At 43.5% G+C, this 26,988-nt stretch overlaps 1 protein-coding gene across 9 annotated transcripts in view; it reads right to left on the reverse strand.

Annotated features, from left to right (window-relative positions):
• ADAM12 (ADAM metallopeptidase domain 12) overlaps positions 1 to 26,988 on the reverse strand; it is a 686,181-nt gene that overhangs the window by 14,776 nt on the left and 644,417 nt on the right. For all 9 annotated transcript variants that reach the window (XM_056532977.1, XM_056532982.1, XM_056532978.1 and 6 more), the window contains 5 exons: positions 26,865 to 26,942; positions 17,467 to 17,575; positions 15,948 to 16,083; positions 14,643 to 14,745; positions 13,494 to 13,670 (listed from right to left, as the gene is read on the reverse strand). In XM_056532977.1, the coding sequence (XP_056388952.1) occupies positions 13,494 to 13,670; positions 14,643 to 14,745; positions 15,948 to 16,083; positions 17,467 to 17,575; positions 26,865 to 26,942 (603 nt within the window). The remainder of the gene's footprint in view (positions 1 to 13,493; positions 13,671 to 14,642; positions 14,746 to 15,947; positions 16,084 to 17,466; positions 17,576 to 26,864; positions 26,943 to 26,988) is intronic.

Consider the following 26,988-nt stretch of genomic DNA (forward strand, 5'->3'; position numbering starts at 1 on the left):
TCTTACACAGCAATGTCTTTCTTTTGCTCTATAACACCTTGTAGACAATCCATTTAATATCGGCAATATGAAACATGTTGAGCAACTGTGAACCCATCATACATAAGGTGAAAGGAACTGCTGGAACCTGTATTCTACCTATGATCCTGACTTCACACTTAGAGGTCATCCAGGAGTACAAAAACAGCATCACACCTGTCCTCAGGTTGTGTGTGGTATCATAACTTGGTCCCATACACTTCAATGACTGAGCGGCAATACCACCATAAAACTGAGTGCAAAAGTGGCGCTGGTTCATGAAGAAACAAAGAGTGACAAAGAGTGTGTCTCCCATTGGAAGACCTGTCCTGTCCTGCATCATACAGTAGGTGTGGTGTAATGCCCAGTTTCTCCTCTGGTGGCGCTGCAGGCAAACTGAACACTTACTGCCTGGTTGCCTATAGATTACAGCTAATATCTGGGGGTTTGAGTAGAGAAATACTGAGTGATCTGCTTTTTGTCACAGAACAAAATGTCCAAAGGCTGTACGTGCATGCTGGGAATTGTACTTTTGCATCAGCTGGAGGCACCTTGTTGGGAAGCACTACTTCAAGGGGATGTCCAGGAGTAGAAAAACAGAGCTATTTTTTATTTTCCCAACAACAGCACCTCAGGTTGTGCGTGGTATTACAATTTGACCCCATTCTCTTCAATGGAACAAAGATGCAATACCACACACAACCTGAGCATAGAGGGTCTTGCTGGTTTTGGAAGAAATCAGCTCTGTTTTTGTTTAATTCCAGATAACCCCTTTAAAGGGGTACTACGGTGGAAAACAACTTTTTTCATATCAACTGGCTCCAGAAAGTTAAACAGATTTGTAAATTACTTTACTATTAAAAAATCTTAATCCTTCCAATACTTATCATCTGCTGTATGTTCCAAAGGAAGTTGAGTAGTTCTTTTCAGTCTAACTACAGTGCTCTCTGCTGCCGCCTATGTACGTGTTAGGAACTGTCCAGAGCAGGATAGGTTTACTATGGGGATTTGCTCCTACTCTGGACAGTTCCTGACATAGACAGAGGTGTCAGCAGAGAGCACTGTGGTCAGACAGAAAAGAACTACACAACTTCCTCTGGAGCATACAGCAGCTGACAAGTACTGGAAGGATTAAGATTTTTTTTTATAGACGTAATTTAAAAATCTAAATACAAAGAGGAGCAGGTAGGTGCACTAACCGCAAAGCAGAGACAATCAGATGTGGAGGTCCGGTGACGGGGTGCCGGGTCTCGGCATCGGCGCTGGTGTGTGGCGCTCCGAGCGCCACACACCAGCGCCGATGCCGAGACCCGGCACCCCGTCACCGGACCTCCACATCTGATTGTCTCTGCTTTGCGGTGAGTGTACGTTACTGCTCCTCTTTGTATTTACTTTGGATACTTTATACTGTTGTATGTGCCCCCCGCAGGAGACCCTTACATAGGTCATCGAGGACCGTTCTACTGACATATTGTTCTCAATAGTGCTCTCCCCTTTTCTGTTACGTTTGTAGATATTATAATTTAAAAATCTCTTTAACTTTCTGGTACCAGTTGATTAGAAATTGTTTTACTCCGGGAGTACCCCTATAAACTGCAACACCACACACAACCTTGGGTCAGATGTGGCGCTGTTTTGGGGGGCAAAAAAGTTTTCCTATTAACTGTGAATTTTGCAACAAAATCTTTCTCACCTGAGCCTGAGGCTCGCTTGAATTAGCAGAACAATCAAAGTTAAGACAGTACAGGAAGGTATTATTGTAAATAGTCTCTCGCTCATATTTTCAGATCGGAGTGTTTAGAGGCGGCGAGCCCATTGAGTCGAGCAGTAATGTGGCGCTTCCATTTAATGCTTTGCGTGAGCGGCTCAGAACAGTTGTTTAACGTGTTTGGCTCTCCAGGCGAGCAATCAGGAAAACAGGTACCAAAACCACAACTGTAAGCCGCAGCGCCGAGACCCCCGGATACTGCTGCGGGCAATCTACATTAAAGCCGTCAGGACAGGCTTATAATTTATGTAAAAGATGTGGGAATTATGCTGCTGAGCCATAGAAAGCGACCATTTTCCCCCATTAAAGTGGCAATTGACGTTGTATAAGAGTAGAAAGTAGGATGTTTTCCTCCGTGTTATATGGGATATAATGTACCCCCTTCTGTGAAATACAAGGATATTAAAGTCATCAAGAAGTTTCGGGAGTGTAAAGGAAGCAGGAGGGTGTAGATTCTGCGCAGTATAGCTAAGAACTTATATAACATCTGTAAACTATTCTCTTTATATCTCCGAACATTTATAGGACCGAGACAATATCCTATAAACAGTGGGGCTATATCAATAACATCTCATCTATCTATCTATCTGTCTCATATCTATCTATCTCATATCTATCTATCTAAGTGATGGCGAACCTATGGCGCGCGTGCCACAGGTGGCACGCCGAGCCCCCTCTGTGGGCACGCGGCCACAGGCCCCCGTCACATTCCGGACATCCCTGTGTCCCGAAAGGTCATTTCGGGACACAAGGATGTCCCGGTTACCTCTCTGCGGTCCCGCGCTAGCTTTAGAAACGCAGGGACCGCTGGGAGGTAGAGCACGCAGGGACGTCACTGACGTCCCATGCATGCGCCCGTAAAGCAGAGCAGAGCATCAGGGAGGACCGAGGATGACGCACACCTGGTAAGTGACCAGCGGAACGTCATCTTAGGTGTTCCAACACAGATATACAGCCTCCAGCCATACACTGTATATGGCTGGAGGCTGTATGTCTGTGGGGGGACACTGCCTGTCTAATGTGGGGTAACACTGCCTGTCTAATGTGGAGTAACACTGCCTGTCTAATGTGGGGTAACACTGCCTGCCTAATGTGGGGGGAACACTGCCTGCCTAATGTGGGGGGACACTGCCTGTCTAATGTGGGGTAACACTGCCTGTCTAATGTGGGGTAACACTGCCTGCCTAATGTGGGGGAACACTGCCTGCCTAATGTGGGGGAACACTGCCTGCCTAATGTGGGGGAACACTGCCTGCCTAATGTGGGGGAACACTGCCTGCCTAATGTGGGGGAACACTGCCTGCCTAATGTGGGGGAACTCTGTCTGCCTAATGTGGGGGAACACTGCCAGCCTAATGTGGGGGAACACTGCCTGCCTAATGTGGGGGAACACTGCCTGCCTAATGTGGGGGAACACTGCCTGCCTAATGTGGGGGAACTCTGTCTGCCTAATGTGGGGGAACACTGCCTGTCTAATGTGGGGTAACACTGCCTGCCTAATGTGGGGGAACACTGCCTGCCTAATGTGGGGGAACACTGCCTGCCTAATGTGGGGGAACACTGCCTGTCTAATGTGGGGGAACTCTGTCTGTCTAATGTGGGGTAACACTGCCTGTCTAATGTGGGGGAACTCTGTCTGCCTAATGTGGGGTAACACTGCCTGTCTAATGTGGGGTAACACTGCCTGTCTAATGTGGGGTAACACTGCCTGCCTAATGTGGGGTAACACTGCCTGTCTAATGTGGGGTAACACTGCCTGCCTAATGTGGGGGAACTCTGTCTGCCTAATGTGGGGGAACACTGCCTGCCTAATGTGGGGGAACACTGCCTGCCTAATGTGGGGGAACTCTGCCTGCCTAATGTGGGGGAACTCTGCCTGCCTAATGTGGGGGAACACGGCCTGTCTAATGTGGGGGAACACTGCCTGTCTAATGTGGGGGAACTCTGTCTGCCTAATGTGGGGGAACACTGCCTACCTAATGTGGGGGAACACTGCCTGCCTAATGTGGGGGGAACTTTACTGCCAACCTTGTGGGGGGAATTATACTGCAGACCTTGTGGGGAGAATTATTCTGCCAACCTTGTGGGGGGAATTATACTGCCAACCTTGTGGGGGGGGGGGGGAATTATACTGCCAACCTTGTGGGGGGGGGGGGGAATTATACTGCCAACCTTGTGGGGGGAATTATATTGCCAACCTTGTGTGGGGGGGGAATTATACTGCCAACCTTGTGGGGGGGGGGGGGGGAATTATACTGCCAACCTTGTGGGGGGGGGGGGGGAATTATACTGCCAACCTTGTGGGGGGGAATTATACTGCCAACCTTGTGTGTGTGTGTGTGTGTGTGTGTGGGGGGGGGGGGGGAATTATACTGCCAACCTTGTGTGTGCGTGTGTGTGTGTGTGTGGGGGGGGATTATACTGCCAATCTTGTGGGGGGGGGGGGGGGGATTATACTGCCAACCTTGTGTGTGCGTGTGTGTGTGTGTGGGGGGGGGGGGATTATACTGCCAACCTTGTGTGTGTGTGTGTGGGGGGGGGAATTATACTGCCAACCTTGTGTGTGTGTGTGTGTGGGGGGGGGGGGGGGAATTATACTGCCAACCTTGTGTGTGTGTGTGTGGGGGGGGGAATTATACTGCCAACCTTGTGTGTGTGTGTGTGTGCGGGGGGGGGGGGGGGGGGTTATACTGCCAACCTTGTGTGTGTGTGTGTGTGTGGGGGGGGAATTATACTGCCAACCTTGTGTGTGGGGGGAGGGGCGATTATACTGCCAGCCTTGTGGGGGGGGGGGGGGGGGGGAAGTATACTGCCAAACTTGTGGGGGAAGTATACTGCCAACCTTGTGGGGGGAGCTATACTGCCAACCCTAATGTGGGGGAACTATACTGCCAACCTACTGTGCATTCTGATTTAATTGCTGTGCTGGCACTTTGAGGGGAAAAAAGTTGGCGTGCATTACGGTTCGGGCACTCGGGCTCAAAAAGATTCGCCATCACTGATCTATCTCATATCTATCTATCTATCTATCTATCTAATATCTATCTATCTCATATCTATCTATCTCATATCTATCTATCTCATATCTATCTATCTCATATCTATTATCTATCTCATATCTATCTATCTCCTATCTATCTCCTATCTATCTCCTATCTATCTATCTCATATCTATCTATCTATCTATCTATCTCATATCTATCTATCTCATATCTATCTATCTCATATCTATCTATCTATCTCATATCTATTATCTATCTCATATCTATCTCATATTTATCTCATATCTATCTATCTATCTATCTATCTCATATCTATCTATCTCATATCTATCTATCTCATATCTATCTATCTATCTCATATCTATCTATCTATCTCATATCTATCTATCTCATATCTATCTATCTCATATCTATCTATCTATCTATCTCATATCTATTATCTATCTCATATCTATCTATCTCATATCTATCTCATATCTATCTCATATCTATCTATCTATCTATCTATCTATCTCATATCTATCTATCTATCTATCTATCTAATATCTATCTATCTATCTCATATCTATCTATCTCATATCTATCTATCTATCTATCTATCTATCTATCTCATATCTATTATCTATCTCATATCTATCTATCTCATATCTATCTCATATTTATCTCATATCTATCTATCTATCTCATATCTATCTATCTCATATCTATCTATCTCATATCTATCTATCTATCTCATATTTATCTCACATCTATCTATCTCATATCTATCTATCTATATATATGTATGTCATATCTAACTATCTATCTATCTATCTATCTATTTATATATCATATCATATATATCTATTTATCTATCACTTAACTTATGTCTGTATGTATGTGTAATCCAGCATAACTTCTAAATGGCTGGAGATATTTTGATGTTATTTGGTACAAGTTACTTATATGTCAAATATAAAAATGAAATAGAGTTAAAATAAAGTTAAATCAACTTAATGCAAGGATTAGGGTTTATGTCTGAGGTCCAATGCAAGTTTTTGGAACTTCTGGTACATCTCCTGATCGCATTACTCTTGGGCTGCAGAGATTGCCTGGGATTTTTAAACAGCCTGCCAAATGTCTGGCGGGCAGGTACAGAGAACCGGATGACATATATGAGGAGGCAATATAAGGACTGGAAATGAGGTGGGGATATGAGGACAAGATATTAGGTATCTTATGATATGAGGACGGGATATGAGATTGGAATATGAGGACAGATATGAGGTGGGGATAAGAGGTCAGGATATAAGGTGGGGATATAAAATTGGAATATGAGGTTGGGACATGAGAATGGGATATGAGGTCGGGATATTTACGGCTGAAAAAAACATCCAATTTTACAGTGTGTGAACATAGCCTATAAAGGCCATTTAAAATGCAGTCCCCCTCAGATTTGTAGGGGTATCTGTACAGATGTATTTTTTTTTTAGAAAATCGGTAATTGAAATGAAGGATTCCACTGTCTCTGAGCTCATATTTCCATTTTTTTTTGTTCCCTCCTTTTCCCAGTAAAGTCTCCCTATTCGCTCTGTCCGCGAGAGCTATTGTCATAAAGAAGTGTAATCACCGGCTTCCTGCATGATAAGACTGTACAAACAGATCCTGCTTATCTGTAATTGTTTGGAGACAGAATATTAGATACATAAAAAGGATGGATTACATACTTGAGAAGTCTCTAAACATGACAAGGGAGAAAATAAAACGTCAAAGTCTGTTCGTCAAAAAAAAAAAAAAAAAAAACGTCTCCCAACGATGGGAACCGCGCCACTTGGCATCCGAGCCGTACGCTGCCTGGGGAGAGGTGTTCTGATGGCGGGTACTTAGCAGCAAATGGACTCCTACTGAGCACTACCGGGAGCAAAGCTTTGATGGTGAATGATACACCATTACTGTACACATACCTTATGTGATGTCTCATTCATTAGGAATGCAAATGTGAATGCAATGTCTATTCTTAATTATACTGTTGTGTTACCGGCCTTTACGAGGAACCACTGGTGCTGCTTTAAAGGAAAACGTAAAGGAAATCTATGCAACAAATACGTAATATGCTGTATTCCCATGCCGTTGTGCTTTATCTTGCCTTGGACACGCTCCTGGGGTTGCTAGGAAACAGAAGCCAAAGGATGATGGGGACGGATGATGGCACAAATGTATGATGAAGATGCCAGTCAGGATGATGAAGAGATAAAAAAGTACAAAACTGGGTTTTCCAAACACCTAGACTAGTGTTTCCTAACCAGCGTGCCTCTAGCTGTTGCAAAACTACAATTCCCAGCATGCCCGGACAGCCGTTGGCTGTCCGGGCATGCTGGGAGTTGTAGTTTTGCAACAGCTGGAGGCACGCTGGTTGGAAACACTACGCTAGATCCATCCCCGACCCTCACTGTCCCGGAAAATATCCCCCAAAGGAGGACGCTAGGATCCGGAGACAAAAACCACGGCTAAGCAGTACTTAACTAAGGCGCAAATTCAAACTTAAACTAGGAAAAACAGCAGCAACTACAAGATACAGAAACAACGTAACAATTACCGTAACCAAACCAATTGGAACGAATAAGGGCAAAACGAGAAGACGCTGCCAGAGAAATTCAAAAGATTGTCCCTCATTTACTATTTTTGCACCAGATTCTGTCGCATTGCGCCAGAAATTCTGTCTGCGAACTCTCCATTTTGCTAAGAAAACCCAAAAAAGGGAGTGGCCGATGTGAAAAGGGGCGTGTTCCCTACATTTTCACAATAAACCAACATATTTACTAAGGTTTCCACATAAAATGTGGTGGATTTGAGCTGAGGCAAACCAGACAGGTCAGAGCAGGTGTAAAGAAAGCAAAGTGTAGGGAAATGTGCAAAATGTAGGGAAACCTTAGTAAATACCGTGGAAAATAAATTGTAGGGAATTAAAACCCAAAAAGAAACCTACACAACACTCTTAGTAAATAAGGGCCATTGTCTTTAAACTTGGGTTTAAACGCACGGAGGATATTTTATAATCCGCACCCTGCTGCAAAAGTCAGGGATATTTAAAAAGGGTTTCTCGGGGAATTTTTGAATGATGGCCCATCCAAGGGACAAGCCATTACTCGCTGACTGGCAGGGTGTCGCCATTTATATATATATATATATATATATATATATATTGTCAGGCCCAAGGCCTGATTATTAAAATCCTATATGTGTATTATAAATTATAACTGTGTGTGATGGATTGTCCAGGACATGGGTGAGAGGTCATTCGGACGGTTTTTCCTTTTGTTTATTGCATTTTATTGGGGGATCTGGCTGTGTGTTTACATCTCCTTTGAAGTCAAAGGCTTTTTTTAAGTCCTGCACTCTGGGCCCATCCTATAATCAAACAGATAAGGGGCCAGGAAGAGAGAAGACCCCCTGGTGGGGATCAGAGGGGAGGGGGGAATGGAGTCTCCCTCCAAAGAAAGCAGATATATATTTAAAACAATGCTAGACTCAGTTGTTAAAAGCTGGGCAACAAGCTGACAAGACCATCCTAAGAACAGCGGGAACTCACTCTCATGGGCCGATATCATCATGCTGTAAGAACTTCATCTTTTGTTTTCTGAACTTGCCCTGCAAAACTCTTTTATATATTTTTGTACCTGTATGTCATTTGTTTCTGTATTTTTATATAGTCAGCACTGTGATACCTTTTATCAGATTAAATGTTTAATTAATCAGCTCTGGTCTTTGATCTCTAAATATATGAGCTCACCTTTCTGAAGGCAGCTCTGGTGGAAACACGTATCTAAGGGTTTTATTTGGTGACTTGCTGGGACTAGTAGAGGATACCCAGAGGTCTGGCGGCTTTAACCCTTGCACCATCACACTCTCTCTAGCATCTTGGCTGGACCGATAGGGTGTGATCGTGACATATATATATATATATATATATATATATATATATATATATATTACATGTGTTTCATTGTACTCCCAGGATTAGAAATCTTAAAGATTTTTACCAATAGTTAGGTGGCAGTAAAAGCGAAATCTTACGGAAATACCATTTCCAATTAGGGTATGTTCACACTGAGGAACTTCTGCGCCAGTATTCAGCTCCCATTCCACCTTGAATGAAAGTTCCATTAAAGTTTAATGGTCCTTCCAGCTCTGTTCACACCGAGGAATTTCCACGGATGAAATCCTGGCGTTGAATTGTATACTGCCAGAAAACTAAACATGCTCATTCTTCTGGCGGAATCCATCGCTAAAAGCCCATTGAAGTCAATGGGACTTGAATTTTCCTGACGAAATGAGTTTGGAGCGGAATTGATACCGAATTTTCGCACTGAATATTTAAAGGAGAATTGAAAGCACGCCCATTGGTGTTTGTAGTACTGATCCTCCTCCATATTGCCCCCCCCCCCTGCCTCATCTAGAATTTCACATGGTAGATGGGTATTTAAGTTTCCTTTGTGTCCTCTATCGATATATACCTGCTGTCTAGATGTTGCAATTGGTTCAAACCATCAGTTTTAGAAAGATATAAAGAACAGTAGTATTACCTTTAGTAACGAATGCATTCTAATCACTCTGGGCTTGTCGCCTTGTTATCTATTACCACCACAATTTATTTTACATTTTTTTTATCTTTCTCTTATAAATAAATGAGGACGGTGACTGTTGTTTTGGATGACGGTAACACTTTTCTCTGAGTCATTTCATGCAGGAGGCCCCATGTGTCTCATACTGCAGCTCATTCGGAAGGAAGCAGTACACTATGAGGCATCACTATGGAGACCAACCCAAAATCATGCATCAAAGCCCAGTTAAACACATAGGAGATACTGTGCTATTCCATTTGAAGATGGATTTTCCAGTTCAGAACGAAGAATTGGATATAAACACAAAAAGGCCACAAAAAATGCACATAGTGTGTACAAAGACTACTTTATTTCCCTAGTAAAAATATTAAGTTTCACAGAAGGTCTCATCAGAGACATTTCTACATGTGATGTCCCAGTACAGGACATGGTCCTGCACTACCCTTAGGCCCTGTCAGGTGGAGTCCCTCGGTGACCTGGGGGCTCTCCTGCAGTGTCTCCTCTGCTGTTATTATAGTGTTATTTAATGTAATAGGATTATAGTCAGTATGTCAATGTATAGTCAGTATAAAGGATCTTTGGAGGACTCCAGTAAATGTCTATAGGACCTGTGGGATGTCACATGTTATGTTTATGTTATCACATGTTACCAGAGGACACCAGTTTAACACATGACCCGCAGTTTGACCAATGGGCCTTGGCTCAGTCCCCCTCTATATAAGGGGGCGGCCATTACAATTCGCTCTCTTGTATTATCATTACTTTATTGAGACCAGCAAACACCAGAGATCTCAATGCTAGTGTCCAGTACCTGGAAGGCCTCAAATCTACAGTCATTTCAGTAAGTCAAGTCTATGTCTGCTGTCACTATCTACAGTCTAGTCAAGCCTAAGTCCCAGCAAGCTGCGAGGTCCTTCTGTGTTCCTGGCCACCTCTCTGGGATTCTGGCCTAGCTGTGAAGATAATAACACCTATCTGACCTCAGTAAAGCCTCCGTTAAACCATAATCTGGTTGTGGAGATACCATTTGGGTGGTTCCGGTACCCAAAAACCACTCTGGCGTCACGAACATTAGGGGTTTAATAACACCTTGCCACTGGGGTTAATACCATCTTGCCCCATCCACCTACACCGCTACACCCCATGGTCCCGCCATCACCGTGGGTCACCACATACATTTTAAAGGAGTTATGTAAAAAAAACTAATATGGTACAGGGATGGGGAGGAGGTCAGAAAAAAAATTCTTACCTAGCCCCGTTCCCCCACTGGTCCCCTGTAGCTCCCATTGCCAAAGTCCGGTCACCGTGCCTTATTTCTTATTTATGCTTCCGGGATGAGTGCTCTATGTAGGACCTACCGGCTCATCCAATCACTGACCAAGACGGCACGCCGGAAGGTCCTGCATAGAGCAGTCATCTCAGAAGCAGGAAAAAGACATTGGGGGACCAGACGGAGGAGATTCCATTGTACTGACACATAGGAAATGCCCCCTAAAGCTTGCCAAAGCGGTGACCTGTATCAGACAATGGCTGACTGAGCATTTAGGGTACTAAGGGGCATTCATTTTAATAGGACAAACATAGTCCACAAGAAACTGTGGTCCATTTACTGTAATAAAAAAGTGGAAAAATTATATTGTAATTGACTAAATGTAGTTACTAGTAGACTGTGTTTTATCTACTGAACTGAAAAGGCAAGGACCAGGTGTTCGGCAGTATACATTGGTACTGTTCTGCTGGTATATCGATATATACAATGATCACATGGTCTGAGACAAGAGTAAAATTAATTAAAGTGGGCACCAGCTTATAGAAGGATGTGGCACACAAAGAAGATTTAGGAGACGGCATTAACCATCCAGATAGGTGCTTTATTCATTCGATAAAAGCATCACAAGTACAGGTGGGTATGGTGATGCATGGCACCTATCTGGATGGTGAGTGCCATCTCCTTAGTCTTCTTTGTTTGCCACATGTTTCTTCTGTCTCGGACTGAGCACCACCGCTACCAGTTAACTACAGGTGGCACAGGACTTTATAAAGTACTGTGACGGGTTTGTTCCTAGTTACCTAGGTGCCGGAAAGGTTTTTCTTTCTAGTCTAGCTTACAGAAGGAGGTGCCAGCATCAATGATTCCCAGGTAAAGCTGGCATTGAGTGTTGTACCACAACACTGGTGGGAGGGGAAAAAGAAAGGGCTATTTAGGGCAATGTTTTTTTAGACAGGGTGTGGGTTCTGTAGTGTAACCGCATGGGGTATCAGAAGAGCCTACTTCGAGTATGTGTTTATGGAAAAGGAAAAAAAGCAACAAGGGGTGCACCCCTAGTGAGGACCGTTTGGAGGTGGACTAGAGCAGAAACATAGAGGGGTCCTACCCTTAGGTGTTGCGCTTAGGGCACAACACCTACATTGGCGTGTGGAGAGAAAGGTAGCCGGACTGCTGCCACGAGGAACTTCCCGGAGTGACGCCAGTCTATCCGGTGAAAACAGAATGTGGAAATGTAAAAGCAAGTTCCTCTGAATAAAAGCGCTGGTCCCCCAAGTATTATAATAAGGTTTATTTGCAACGTGTTTCAATCCCGAACTGGGATCTTCATCAGGCATCAATGCCTGATGAAGATCCCAGTTCGGGATTGAAACACGTTGCAAATAAACCTTACAATACTTGGGGGACCAGCGCCTTTATTCAGAGGAACTTGCTTTTACATTTCCACATTCTACTTAGAATATGTGAGCAGAACTCACTTTAAAGGGGCGGTCCTATGGGTTGGGTACACATTATCCCCTACAAAGGGTCTGCTGCAACCCCACATGAAAAGCATAGTTGGGACAGGCTTTATGAGGAAGCAACGTTCTAGACACCCATAGCTGTACTATAGGACGGGCACAAATCAGCAGTCACTTTGAGCGCAACCTGATGCAGCATCTCACGGCCTCAATCGTACTACCTCTTAGAACTGTAGGTGTCATTAATACTGTTCTGCAGCAGTGTCACCACGTGTTTTCCAACCACCAAGTGTGTCATGCCACCCCGTGTGTTACAAAGCCTGTTGCACTACTGTTGTAAAGAGAATAAAAGCTATTTCTAAGTCCTAGGTCATTTCTGGAGAGAAGCCCAGTCCCCCTTACAAGTTCTTATAATAAAGTAAACTGCTCAGTAAGAAAGTAGAGAAGTGGGCGCTCAGCAGGTTCTGCTCCTGATCAGACATCAGTTTCTTGTCTTTTTATGCAGTGCTGGGAATATGTTGACACCTCATACATAAGTAATAATCTTTCTTTTAGTCTGAAGGGCCGACCTCGGAGATAAATGGAGATTAAACAGTCTTTTTCATACTTTAATGTAGAGATTTCTTTGTCCCTTTTATGAATGCAAAATGAAGATAAGTTCGGATGAAATCTGTATGGTTTGAATTAACTTAAAACTTCAGATTTGCTGATATGTAAGTAAATGATAGGTATTTCTGCTTTCTCTCTCTACTGATGTCCGAACCGTTATATTTCCTTTTGAGAATCCACTGGTAGTTTTGTATTTGTAATGATATATAGCTTGACTTGTACCTGAATTGTTTTAAGAAAAAAAAACAAAGGACCATCATAGTTTGGGCCATAACTTTATTTTTATTTTTCACAGAGTGAGATAGGTTTTGTAGCCGCTCTCTATATGGTCCTAAAGATGCCCCCTACCCTGGCTTTCTTAGATATATTCCTACACAGAAAATAGTGATTGTAACGTGGCCTATTGACATGAGGAATGGTAATGTCCACTTGTCACTTTTAGTCCTACATTTCTAGGAAAGATACTCCAGAATTGATATTTCAAGAGAGCTATCAGGTCCTTTTTGCATGTGCATTCCTATCATAGATATTGAGACTCCACCAATTCCAAGAACGTGAGCGCTTCCCTTCATGATATGGTATAGCGTTCATGATCACCGCTCTGCCAAGGGAAGGGGACCTAGGTGCTGGGCTCCAACTGGTCACACATCACTGTCATAATCAATGTTCTATAAATGGGTGTGATGGGAATGTGCATTGAAGCACAGGTCTATGGGTTGTAATACTGGTGTTAAAATCCCTGAGTTTAGTACTGAAGAATGTACATACCTGTAAGCCTTGGAGAGATGGTTTTCCTGGAAATGGTCGAGCAGGCACATTCTTTTGGATAGGTGGAGGCGGACGGTGTGGCTGGTGGAGAACATTGTGCTCATGGGATTCAAGTATTCCTACTGGATAACTAATGACGACCGGTTGATAACAGTGCGGTCTGTGGGGTTTCCCGTCCTGCAGAGGATATATTTATTGAGTGCCAAGTAGTGTATTGAGTAACCAGATACATAATGATTATACAGGAGCAAAATAAGATCTAATGGGGTTTTCCAGGACTTTGATAATGATGGGCATCAATATCAGCTCAGTGGTGGTCAAACTACTCTCATACCATAGTTCACTTAAATGGGACAGTGTTGTAGTTCCCTGCACCAAAGTCCCTTGAGTTGTAAAGACAAGCGCAAGTTAACATTGGTATTGCCCTGAAATGCCCAGAAAACCCTACCCCAACTAAACCCTGCTGTAATTGACCCTGGCCCCTTTGCAGCTTTTCACTGAAACTGTTGCCAACTGTGGTCACATTGCAGTAGGTAAAATGTCCGAACCACATTTATCTGCATTGTGCTTTACACAGTTAGATCATAGTGTGGTTTCAATGAAAACTGCAACATGTGAATGTTATCAACTTTTGGGCCTGTACACATGAAGTTTTTAGTGTACGCTTGGAGTGTATGTTGGCAAGCACCCCATACATGGCATACTCTTGGTGGGCCCTTTGAGTTTAATGAAATAAATATAGTCTAGTAGTGTCTACGTTCTATTTCCCAAACGTATGCTGTTTCTGTTGTCCAAAGCTTGATCTATCAACAGTATATGTTCAGGAAATGGACTAAATGTTTGGTCCATTACACTCAGTGGGCCCAACAGGACTGTTCCGCGGCCCACATCGGCATACCTTTTTGATGATATGTCAATGTACACCAACAGGCCCTAAGAGGTGACTATACTGTTATATTTTTTCAGAGGATTGTTATAATGGGGTTTCTCTGGGAGATCCCAGATTATCAGAAATTCTGTAGCACAATCGGTATCAGACTAGAAAATCCATCATATATTTCTGATTCTTATAGCATTGAGTGGATTTTGATAGACCGCCCTTCATATTACATGACATATAGCAGCAATAAGTATGGAGGTCACCCTCACCCGGTGGCCCGGCAAGGACTTGCTCAGCAGTTGTTTGCACAGCTTTGAGCTGTATTCTTCATTAGCTTCATTTGCGCGGCCGGCTCTTGATGGACTCGCTGACCTGCAATATAAATAATTGAATACAACACAGAAGAGCTTCATTCTGCAATGACACAGTGAAGGGTCTGTTCATTTTTATTCACCATAGCAAACAACGGGAGTAAAAATGATCAAATACTCTTGCAGGACTGAAAATAAATATTGATTTTTTGGGAAGCCACTAGCCTGGTAAATTAGCTTCTGCAATCTGTGAAAATAACACCCAGGAGACCGCTCTAATGAATCTAGGGCCTGGCCAATAATGGCCTTAAATGTGAAGGTTACAGTTCAGTTCAAGTTTCCAGCAAGGGTTAGCCAGATAGCGGTAAATGCCTCTGGAGCCATATGAAGTTTTTTTTTACAGTTTGTTTTGTCACTAATTTATTTACCCCACACGGTTTGTCAGGTTTTCTTTTTGCTTTTTATATTGGAGAAAAGCGCGTGCTTCGGGCTTAAAGGGGTACTCCGCTGCTCAGTGTTTGGAACAAACTGTTCCAAATGCTGGAGCCCGTGCCGGGAGCTTGTGACATCATAGCCCCACCCCCTTATGACGTCACATCCCGCCCCCTCAATGCAAGTCTATGGGAGGGGGCGTGACAGCCTCCCATAAACTTGCATTGAGCGGGCGGGGCGCTCCAGAATAATCTCTAAACAAATGCCGGGTGGTCATGATGTAACGGCTACGTCCCCTCCTGCCGTCAAGCCATGCCCCCTCAATTCATGTCTATGGGAGGGGGCGTTGTTGGAAGACACGCCCCCTCCCATAGACATGAATAGAGAGGCGTGGCATGATGTCACGAGGGGGCGTGGCCGTGACGTCAGAACCACGGCCTCCGGCACCGAGCGCTCTGAACAAAATGTACAGAACGCTGGAGCCCCAGTGTGCCCCTTTAAGTTGGTAAGTTGTCATATGGAGTCCTGACAGTGGAATCCTGTGTTATGGATCAATTGACCATTGCAGGACAAAACCTTGGTATTTGGGACATGGCTTCCTGGAAATAGGTCATACGTTAACTCATGGGAGTTGCTGTCACTACTAGGTTGGCAAGGGGTGGTTTTACCTACTGGCGTGGGAAGAGGAAGGAGGCTGCTCTAGTTATCAGGGTGGTGAGGGACTTTTCATACTTCTAGGGAAGTGGGGCAAGGGATTCTAAGGAAGAAAATGACGTAAAATGTACACTATTACTACTACAAGAAAGGAATTCCTCCATTATGCTTACTAACCTTAATTTTTCAATGGTTGTCTTCTTATTTGCAAAAATCCATCTCAACAAAGTCCTTCTTTTGAGGTATATGATGAAGGCAGCAGCTGATATAAAGAGGATAGTCACCAGCACTCCAGTCACTAAACTTCTGTTGTCTGTGGAGCACAGGGAACATACTATGAACACACGTGTGTTTTTAAGAATGTATATTCCATCCTACTGCATGAAGGATGAAAATGGATCTACCCTACATGCTGCGATGTTCTGAGCTTATGATAAGACCATGGTTTACTATCACCAGTAAGGCTGCACACACGGCCATCTATACACGTCCCATTCTTCTCCCGTCAAAAAAAAACGGACTTAAAAAAAAAACGGACAATAATGGATGCAAATGGATGTTTGGATCCGTTATTGTTCAGTTAATAAACTGGTTTTGAGCATGCCCAGAAGTAAAACTTCAGTCAAAGTAGTCAAAGCAGTCAAAAAAACGGAAATGAGTGCAGACGGGTACAAACGGATGTAAACGGATTTAAAAAAAAATCCCATTGACAGGAATGGGATTTAAAAAAAAACATTTTTAATCCGTTTAGAGCGTGCAAGAACAGAACCAAAACGGGGATAAAAAAACGGGGACAGACGGCCGTGTGAACGCACCCTAAAGGTTGACTTTGACGACACCCTTATTATGACTTATCAAGCTTTTCGTGGACCTTGATATGTATCAAGTTTTCTTCCAGTGAACCTTTAGAGAAAAGCAAAGGCGCTCCATAGTGGAGTATCACTAGTACAATGATGAGCCGGGGAGGGGTGAGCAGCCGCTTACCGCTACAGGTTGTGTACCTGCATACACAACAATGGAAAGCATGTATAATTGCACGATGTCCCATCTGCAGCCTTCCTGATGTACTGGATAGCAATGGGGTGAAGCTTCAAGAAGTCATAGGAATACACCTGGCGCTGACCGGGATAGAGGGAACAGGAGTCACAACACTTCAAGTAGGTAACTTTATTCTAACCAAGATGCAACGCGTTTCGCTGCGCATGCGCAGCAAAACGCGTTGCATCTTGGTCAGAATAAAGTTATCAACTTGAAGAGCTGTGACTCCTGTTCCCTCTATCCCGGTCAGCGCCAAGTGTATTCCTGTGACTTCTTGAAGCTTCACCCCATTGCTATCCAGTGAACCTTGACATCTATCCAGTCATCAACTGGTAAGAATATGATCATTACCAATAGGCATATTATACGTGAGTTACTAAAAGGCCACATCATGGATGATTTGGTGCAGGCAGGGGTAAAGCTGTAGATCAGTGATCCCCCGACTTATTGCTCTCCAGCTATCGCAAAACTACAACTCCCATGATACCAACCAAGCCGTCTGCTGTCAAATACATTATAGGAGTTGTGCTTTTGCAACAAATGGACAGCCACAGATTGGGGAACCCTACTAAAGGGGATGCTGAGGTAGCATTTACCCCAATAATTTGAGTGGCACATAGTAGATTGGGTTCTTGTTACAAGTGCAAAATCCACTAACCTGAAAATCGCATGGGTCCACTATCTACACTACCACCATAGCCTGGTTTGTCACAATATGGCGGTGCCCATTCAGCTTCACAGTGACAGTTCTTCTTATTGTTGCAAACCTTGAAAATACAATCAAAAGTCAGGATGAATATACATTACATGAAGCTTTTTAGTGGCGCATATAAAAACTGATTCTTCTGTATGCTGTTTTAGACTTCACAGCTATTGTACAATGCCCTGAACCCTATTTGGACACCACATTTTTGGACACACGTCAAGCATTGAGATATTTGGTGTATGCATCTGTGACTTGAGTGTGTGTGACAAAAGTAGTCAAGGACTGGTCCATCTGCTGGGACAAGTCTGGAGGACTGCCATACTAACTTCTGGATACATTGAAGGTGTGGAGAACCTCTGTGCCAGTTTAGGCCCCATTTACATCACGTTTATGGGCTACATTGTCAATCTCTACCAGGACATACCTTTAAAAGAAATGCTCCTCACCCATGATGCAACCATTGGCTTTAAAAGACCAAACATAGTCTACCAGTGATTATGCTTAGTCTCTTTTGCGAATGTACTGTACGTGCTTTGTTTATGGGATTTAAGAGTAATCTACCGCATAGAATTGATGCCGAGTCTTAGACCTTTCCACATTTGAGAGTTCCAAACCTTTCCACATTTGGACCCCCCCCCCCAATCTTCGTGCAGCACCCGCATTCTAGAGGGGCTGCGTCTCCAGTCTTGGAAAGCTCTTTGCTTCTGGGACTGGAGACGTGACATAACGCCATGCCCCTTAATTCATGTCTATGGGAGTGGGCGTGATGGCCGTCATGCCCCCTCCCATAGACATGAATGGAGGAGGCATGGCCTGACGTCATGAGGAGGCATGGCGTTACATCACGTCTCCAGTCCCGGAATCAAAGAGCTTTCTGAGACTGAAGACGCAGCTCCTCTAGAATGCGGGTGCTGCACCAACATCATGGCGGGGGGGTCCAGACAGTGAGCCCCACATGATCAGATATCTCATCACCTATCCTTTGGATAGGGGACAGGCTGTCTTTGGTTGGATAACCCTTTTAAGAAAAAAAACTCTCATCCGTCCAAAGATGTATTTGGTTGGATAATCCCTTAAACTAAAAAAAAACTATCACTGTGAAACCAACTCTTGTAGCACACAGAACACTTTTAGGCCACGATCACACAACGAAATGTCTGTGCGGACATTCCGGAGAGTGCAGGGTCCGCTGAAAAAACGAACACGTTTATTCTTTCGGTGGATGCGGAAAACAGAAATTCTGTGCCAGAATGGCTCGGAAATTCCGGATGTGTGGACAACACAGCAGAATCCTGTGGAAATCAACGGGACTCTGCTGCTCTGGAATCTCTGGCGGAATTCCGCATAGGGATTCCGAACGTGTGAACATGGCCTAACAAAGAACTTAATAAAAGATGCAGTAACTATAATGAACAGAAGCCTTGCCACAGGATACTGTACAATCTATCTCATATAGTAATATAAGTCTAACCAGGTCAAGGGGTAGACTCAAGAGTCATCTGCCTTGGTCCCATCCTTTGAAGTAAATGATGCAAAGTTCTCTGGCTCAGTGCAGTGCGGACACAGTTCGGTAAACAGAAATACAGTGGTCCCTCAACATACGATGGTAATCCGTTCCAAACGGACCATCGTTTGTTGAAACCATCGTATGTTGAGGGATCCGTGCAATGTAAAGTATAGGACAGTGGTCTACAACCTGCGGACCTCCAGATGTTGCAAAACTACAACACCCAGCATGCCCGGACAGCCGTTGGCTGTCCGGGCATGCTGGGTGTTGTAGTTTTGCAACATCTGGAGGTCCGCAGGTTGTAGACCACTGTTAGAGAAAGTTGTACTCACCTGTCCCCGCCACTCCGGACCGTCACCGCTTGTCACCGCTGCCCGGGATGTTGCCGTCCATCGCTGTCACCGCGTCCCTGAAGTCTCCCCGACGCTCCGGCAAGGCCTCTTCTTCCCCGGCATCCGCGTTCTCCGTCGCCGCCATCACGTCGCTACGCACGCCGCTCCTATTGGATGACGGGACGGCGTGCGCAGCGACATGATGACGTCGATGGAGAGCGCGACAATGCAGAGGATCCCGAAGAGGACGTGCCAGACCCCCAAGGACAGGTGAGTGACCATCACCGGAGCTCACGGGGCACCGTAAAAGGCTATCCGGTGGCAGCTGAAGCAGTCTGCGCTGCCGGATAGCCGTTTATGCGATGGCCCCGACATACAAAAGCATCGTATGTTGATAATAACCAAAGTCAATAAAAAAGAAAAACCAGCTCACCACCATATAAACTCTGGGGAGAAGGAGGACTTCGAGTGAGGATAGGAAGCATGGACAACATCCAACCGCATACTTGGAGTGAAAACTTGAAATGGTGAGAAAGAACAGGGTCCAGCTCCCAGGGAAATCGAGTTAAAAATCCCAAAATTTTAATTCAAGCCATTGAAAATTGAAGGTGAACAGAAAAAAGGTGAATAAAATCATAGCAGAAATGCCAACGCGTTTTGGACCATATAGTCCTTAATCATGCTGCCTTCAACATGCGATGTCTTCTGAGAGGCCATCACAAGTTGAAATTATCGTATGTCGGGGCCATCGTAGGTCGAGGGGTCACTGTATATATATTCAGAGGATGGATCAGAGACATATTTAATTTCTTTTTTTGTTCTTTACAGATTTATTCCTCATAGTGTAATACAATACGTAACATCTTATTTAGCTTTTCTATCCTTCCTATTACAATAGGCTCTTGTTATTTATCACTGCTCTCTTTGCTACAGAGGAACAGCTAAAATGAGAGTAAAATATGTATTTCCGCTGCATACTCTATATGTCATAATGAGAAATTTGCTTCAAAGTCAACCAAGACAGAACTCTGTGTGGCGCTCACCTGCTCGGCATGGGGTTACTGAAATGACTTTTAAGTTATTTTCTCTAGCATTCTAGTTTTCGGTTACGTGCCGTGTATTCAACCATCCTACTTAATCCTACATTTAATGTGTGCGTTTAATTTCATGCGAAAGCATCTAATAACACTTGTCTCTTCTATAGTTATACTTATGCTGTAGCTGTATTTGTATATTGTGTTTTTGTGTATGGTCCACCATCCTCATTGGATATAAGCAGGACAAAATTTGTAAATATCCTAAACTGAGATGCAATTTAAAGGGGTTATCCAGTTTAGGAAATGATCCAAAGGATAGAAATAAGTGTCAGATGGTGGGGGTCTGACCGCTGGGACCCCCCCTGCAATCTCTTGCACAGCGCTTCAGCTCTTCTTGTGCACGGAGCAGGGTCAGCACAGCTTCGCGTGGTGGATGACACAACTCCGTGCAAGGGAAGAGCTGGGGTGCCAGGCAGTAGATAGCGGGGAGTCCCACTGGTCGGAATTTCCACGATCTGACACTTATTTCTATCCAAAGGTAGGGGATACATTTTGCTAAAGTGAACTACTCCTTTAAAGCTCTTGAGCCCATGTAAAATCTGTTCATAGGCTTCAGAGCTACAGTCATGGCCGTAAATGTTGGCACCCCTGAAATTTTTCGAGAAAATGAAGTATTTCTCACAAAAAAAGGATTGCAGTAACACATGTTTTGCTATACACATGTTTATTCCCTTTGTGTGTATTGGAACTAAACCAAAAAGGGAGGAAAAAAGCTAACTGGACATAATGTCACCAAACTCCAAAATGGGCTGGACAAAATTATTGGCACCCTTTCAAAATTGTGGAAAAATAAGATTGTTTCAAGTATGTGATGCTCCTGCTTTGGATAGGGGATAAGATGTCTAAGCGCCGGAGTACCCCTTTAAACTCTCCTGGGGCAAGTAACAGGGGTGGGCAATATAAAAATCACACCTGAAAGCAGATAGAAAAGGGGAGAAGTTCACTTAGTCTTTACATTGTGTGTCTGTGTGTGCCTTACTAAGCATGGACGACAGAAAGAGGAGAAAAGAGCCGTCTGAGGACTTGAGAAAACCTGTGGAGAGATCTTAAAATTGCTGTTGGGAAAAGGCGCCTTCCAATAAGAGAGACCTGGAGCAGTTTGCAAAGGAAGAGTGGTCCAACATTCCGGCTGAGAGGTGTAAGAAGCTTATTGATGGTTATAGGAAGCCACTGATTTCAGTTACTTTTTCCAAAGGGTGTGCAACCAAATATTAAGTTAAGGGTGCCAATAATTTTGTCCAGCCCATTTTTGGAGTTTGGTGTGACATTATGTCCAATTTGCTTTTTTTCCTCCCTTTTTGGTTTAGTTCCAAGACACACAAAGGGAATAAACATGTGTATAGCAAAACATGTGTTACTGCAATCCTTTTCTGTGAGAAATACTTCATTTTCTATAAAAATTTCAGGGGTGCCAACATTTATGGCCATGACTGTATGTACCCTTGGGCTGCCCCGGAAACCAGGACTACCTATCAGACTGAAACCTGTGCACCTCTGAGAGTTCCACCCCTTGTCATATTCACATGTGGCAGATAAGTTGTATAAATCTGAAATTCTGAAATTCAGTTCCATTCAGATATTTTTTGCAACAGGTTTCTAGGGGAAAAAAGCATTCTGATAAGTGAGTCTCAGGGTACAGCCCAAAGCTTATATGACTTGATAATGTCCGCTCTATTTGTATAAACTGTCTATAAATTCACCACACCACTCCACCAATTGATAGACAGGAGTATTGGTTTGGGTGAGAATTATTTTTATTGCTACCCTACTTTAACCCCTTAAGGACCAGGCGTTTTTCGTTTTTTTTGCACTTTCGTTTTTTCCTCCTTACCTTTAAAAAATCATAACTCTTTCAATTTTGCACCTAAAAATCTGTATTATGGCGTATTTTTTGCGTCACCAATTCTACTTTGTAATGACATCAGTCATTTTACCCACAAATCTACGGCGAAACGGAAAAAAAAATCATTGTGCGACAAATTGAAAAAAAAATGCATTTTGTAACTTTTGGGGGCTTCCGTTTCTACAAAGTACATTTTTCGGTAAAAATGACACCTTATCTTTATTCTCTAGGTCCATACGGTTAAAATGATACCCTACTTGTATAGGTTTGATTTTGTATTACTACTGACAAAAAATCATAAATACATGCAGGAAAATTCATACGTTTAAAATTGTCATTTTCTGAGCCCTATAACTTTTTTATTTTTCCATGTTTAGGGGGCTATGAGTGCGCCGTGATCTGAAGGTTTTGTCGGTACCATTGTTGCATTGATCGAACTTTTTGATTGCTTTTTATTCATCTTTTCATGATATAAAAAGTGACTTTGGAATTTTTTTGCGCGTAAGCCATTGAACGTACGGTTTAAAAAGCGGTATATTTTTATAATTCGGACATTTCTGCACGTGGCGATACCACATATTTTTATTTTTATTTACACAGTTTTTTTTTAATTCTTGGAAATGCCAGGTGATTCAAACTTTTATTAGGGGAAGGGATCATTGAAAGGGTTAATGATTTTTTTTACACTTTTCTTATGCCATATTATAGCTCCTATAGGGGGGGCTATAACATTGCATGTACTGATCTTTACCACTGAGTGATCCATCTCCATAGGAATGGATCAATCAGTGTTTTCGGCGATTGAATGCTGAAGCCTGGATCTCAGGCTTGAAGCATTCATTAGGCGATCGGACAGCACAGGAGAAGGTAAGAAGACCTCCTCCTGTGCTACAGCTGTTCGGGATGCCGCGATTATACCTCGGCAATCCCGAACAGCTCCCTGAGCTAGCCGGGCACTTTTACTTTCGTTTTTAGCCGCGCGGCTCAGCTTTGAGCGCGCGGCTAAAGGGTTAATAGCGCGCAGCACCGCGATCAGTGCTGCGCGCTATTAGAGGCGGGTCCCGGCTTCACTATGATGCCGGGCCCGCTGCGATATGATGCGGGGTTACCGTGTAACCCCGCGTTATATCACGGGAGCAGGACTAGGGGCGTAAGTTTACGCCCTTGGTCCTTAACAGGTTAAAGGAATGCTCTCTCTCTTAAAGGGGTACTCCTGTGGAAAACATTATTTTTTTTTTAAATCAACTGGTGCCAGAAAGTTAAGCAGATTTGTAAATTACTTCTATTAAAAAATCTTTACCCTTCCAGTACCTTTTAGCGGCTGTACGCTACAGAGGAAATACTTTTCTTTTTGAATTTCTTTTTTGCCTTGTCCACAGTGCTCTCTGCTGACACCTCTGTCCGTGTCAGGAACTGTCCAGAGCAGCATAGGTTTGCTATGGGGATTTTCTCCTGCTCTGGACAGTTCCTGATAAGGACATCAGGTGTCAGCAGAGAGCACCAAGGACAAGACAAAAAATTTAAGAATTTCCTCTGTAGCATACACCTGCTAAAAAGTACTGGAAGGGTAAAGATTTTTTTAATAGAAGTCATTTACAAATCTGTTTAACTTTCTGGCACCAGTTGATAAAAAAAAAAAAAAAAAAAAAAAAAAAAGGTTTTCCACCGGAGTACCCCTTTAAGGTATTTTCCAATAGTTAAAGAAATTACTGTTACTGCATTTGGGCAGAATCAGCTGACCATCTACTTTGTAAGGCAACCTCCTGACTTCTGCTGTTGGGTAAAAGAAAGATCGGGCATGTTGGATTTCACCTGGCTGATCCGTCTGTTTTTGAGGAGATTAGCTGCCACCAGAGGCATACAGTGGGGCAAAAAAGTATTTAGTCAGCCACCAGTTGTGCAAGTTCTCCCGCTTAAGAAGATGAGAGAGGCCTGTAATATTCATCATAGGTATCCCTCAACTATGAGACATAATGAGAAAAAAAAATCCATAAAATCACATTGTCTGATTTTTAAAGAATTTATTTGCAAATTATGGTGGAAAATAAGTATTTGGTCAATAGCAAAAGTTCATCTCAATACTGTTATATACCCTTTGTTGGCAATGACAGAGGTCAAATGTTTTCTAGAAGTCTTCACAAGGTTTTCACACACTGCTGCTGGTATTTTGGCCCATTCTTCCATTCAGATCTCCTCTAGAGCAGTGATGTTTTGGGTCTTTCGCTGGGCAACACATACTTTCAACTTCCTCCAAAGATTTTCTATCAGGTTTAGATCTGGAGACTGGCTAGGCCACTCCAGGACCTTGAAATGCTTCTTACGAAGCCACTCCTTCATTGCCTGGGTGATGTGTTTGAGATCATTGTCATGCTGAAAGACCCAGCCACATTTCATCTTCAATGCCCTTGCTGATGGCAGGAGATTTTCACTCAAAATCTCACGATTCATTCTTTCCTATACACAGATTAGTCGTCCTGGTCACTTAGCAGAAAAACAGCCCCAAAGCATGATGTTTCCACCCCCATGCTTCACAGTAGGTACGATGTTCTTTGGATGCAACTCAGCATTCTTTCTACTCCAAACACGACGAGTTGAGTTTTTACCAAAAAGTTCTATTTGGTTTCATCTGATCATATGACATTCTCCCAATACTCTTCTGGAATATCAAAATGCTCTCTAGCAGACTTCAGACTGACCCGGACATGTACTGGCTTAAGCAGGGGGACATGTCCGGCACTGCATGATTTGAGTCCCTGGTGGGGTTGTGTGTTACTGATAGTAGCCTTTGTTACTTTGGTCCCAACTCTCTGCAGGTCATTCATTCCCTGTGGTTCTGGGATATTTGCTTACCGTTCTTGTGATCATTTTGTCACCATGGGGTGAGATCTTGTGTGGAGTCCCAGATCGAGGGAGATTATCAGTGGTCTTGTATGTCTTCCATTTTCTAATAATTGTTCCCACAGTTGATTTCTTCACACCAAGCTGCTTGCCTATTGTAGATTCAGTCTTCCCAGCCTGGTGCAGGTCTACAATTTTGTTTCTGGTGTCCTTCGACAGCTCTTTGGTCCTGGCTATAGTGGAGTTTGGAGTGTAACTGTTTGAGGTTGTGGACAGGTGTCTTTTATACTGATAGCAAGTTCAAACAGGTGTCATTAATACAGGTAACAGGTGGAGGACAGAGGAGACTCTTAGGCTAGATTCTTCAGGCGGAAATACTTGCGGAACACATTGCAGTCTATTGGAGACTGCAGTGTCAGCACGGTCCTAGCGCTGGCCGCACTTGGATTCTCCTGGCAGAAATTTTCTGCCTGGAGATTCCGCAGTGTGAACCTAGCCTTACAGAAGAAGTTACAGGTCTGTGAGAGAAAGAAATCTTGCTTGTTTGTAGGTGACCAAATACTTATTTTCCACCATAATTTGCAAATAAATTCTTAAGAAATCAGACAATGTGATTTTATGGATTGTTTTTTTTCTCATTATGTCTCTCATAGTTGAAGTATACCTATGATGAAAATTACAGGCATCTCTCATCTTTTTAAGTGGAAGAACTTGCACAATTGGCGGCTGACTAAATACTTTTATCTGTATGATAGCTGCTTTCTTCCCTCTCTTTATTGAGAACACATTCAATCATGGCCGAGCCAAATGTTCACGTGTGTGTGTGTGTGTGGGGGGGGGGGGGGGGTTGTCGGGAGAAATAGCTGTTGGCAGAACAAGTGTTGATCTGGCACTTATCTTATGTGTATGACCAGCTTAAATAAGTCATGTACCATAGCGGTATACCGTATGGGGGCTATTGAGCCCTTGGAAAGAGGGGGCCTAACAATGGTTGAACGGGATAATAAGTACCTGCACAGCATTTGGTTGAAAGCTCTCTCCTGATCCCTCCACACACGAACATTAGGCCCTGCCAAGCATTTATGTATGTTCGATGGGAATAGGAGAGTGATCCACTAGAAGATTCCACCGGCGGTGCCTTGTCTCCCAGAGAATAAAAGGATTGAGCAGTTGGACTAATAGGGGCCTTTAGCAATAAGGGGCTAGGGAGTTAGTCCGAGGGTCATGAAAAATGAAAACAACCATCAGACGCTTCTGTACTTGGTGGCAAAGCCTGGCACCATAATGCCCAAGTTTAATCTTTGATGTGGGGCATTTCCTCCTTTATAAATACCTCCGCTCATCCCGATGACTACAACATGCCAAAGCTGCATACTCTTATATAGAAGACTGAAGGGCATACACTACCAAAGAGTTTTCCTCTGGAGAAAGAAAAAGATAAGCGGAAGAAAAATGAAATGCAACCAATTCTATTGTGAAAGTGTAATTTCTTATCGGTCTCCACATTAGCAATATATGTAAATGATCATCTTGTACGAGTGCGACTTCCTCCATTGTCACGTTATCATTTCATTACTCGGTTAATCATTTGCTTATAATAGCTTGCCAAATGTGTTAGCTGAACACGGCCTGAGATTAAATGGACAAAGAAATACTCCTATCATTCAGCAGTCATCACTTTCCAAGAACCCGGCCATCCTGCCAAATATCTAATAGACCTTTGGAATACTTACTCCATGTCCGTGGCATTTCACTGCACAGTCGTGGACGCCAAATACGCTGATGTTTTGACACTGACGATCGAGACAAATCTAAAGGGGAGAAAAGGCAATGTAAATGTAATGCAATAAAATAGTG

The sequence above is a fragment of the Hyla sarda genome, chromosome 7 (genome assembly GCF_029499605.1).
Source record: "Hyla sarda isolate aHylSar1 chromosome 7, aHylSar1.hap1, whole genome shotgun sequence".
Taxonomy (NCBI): Eukaryota; Metazoa; Chordata; class Amphibia; order Anura; family Hylidae; genus Hyla; species Hyla sarda.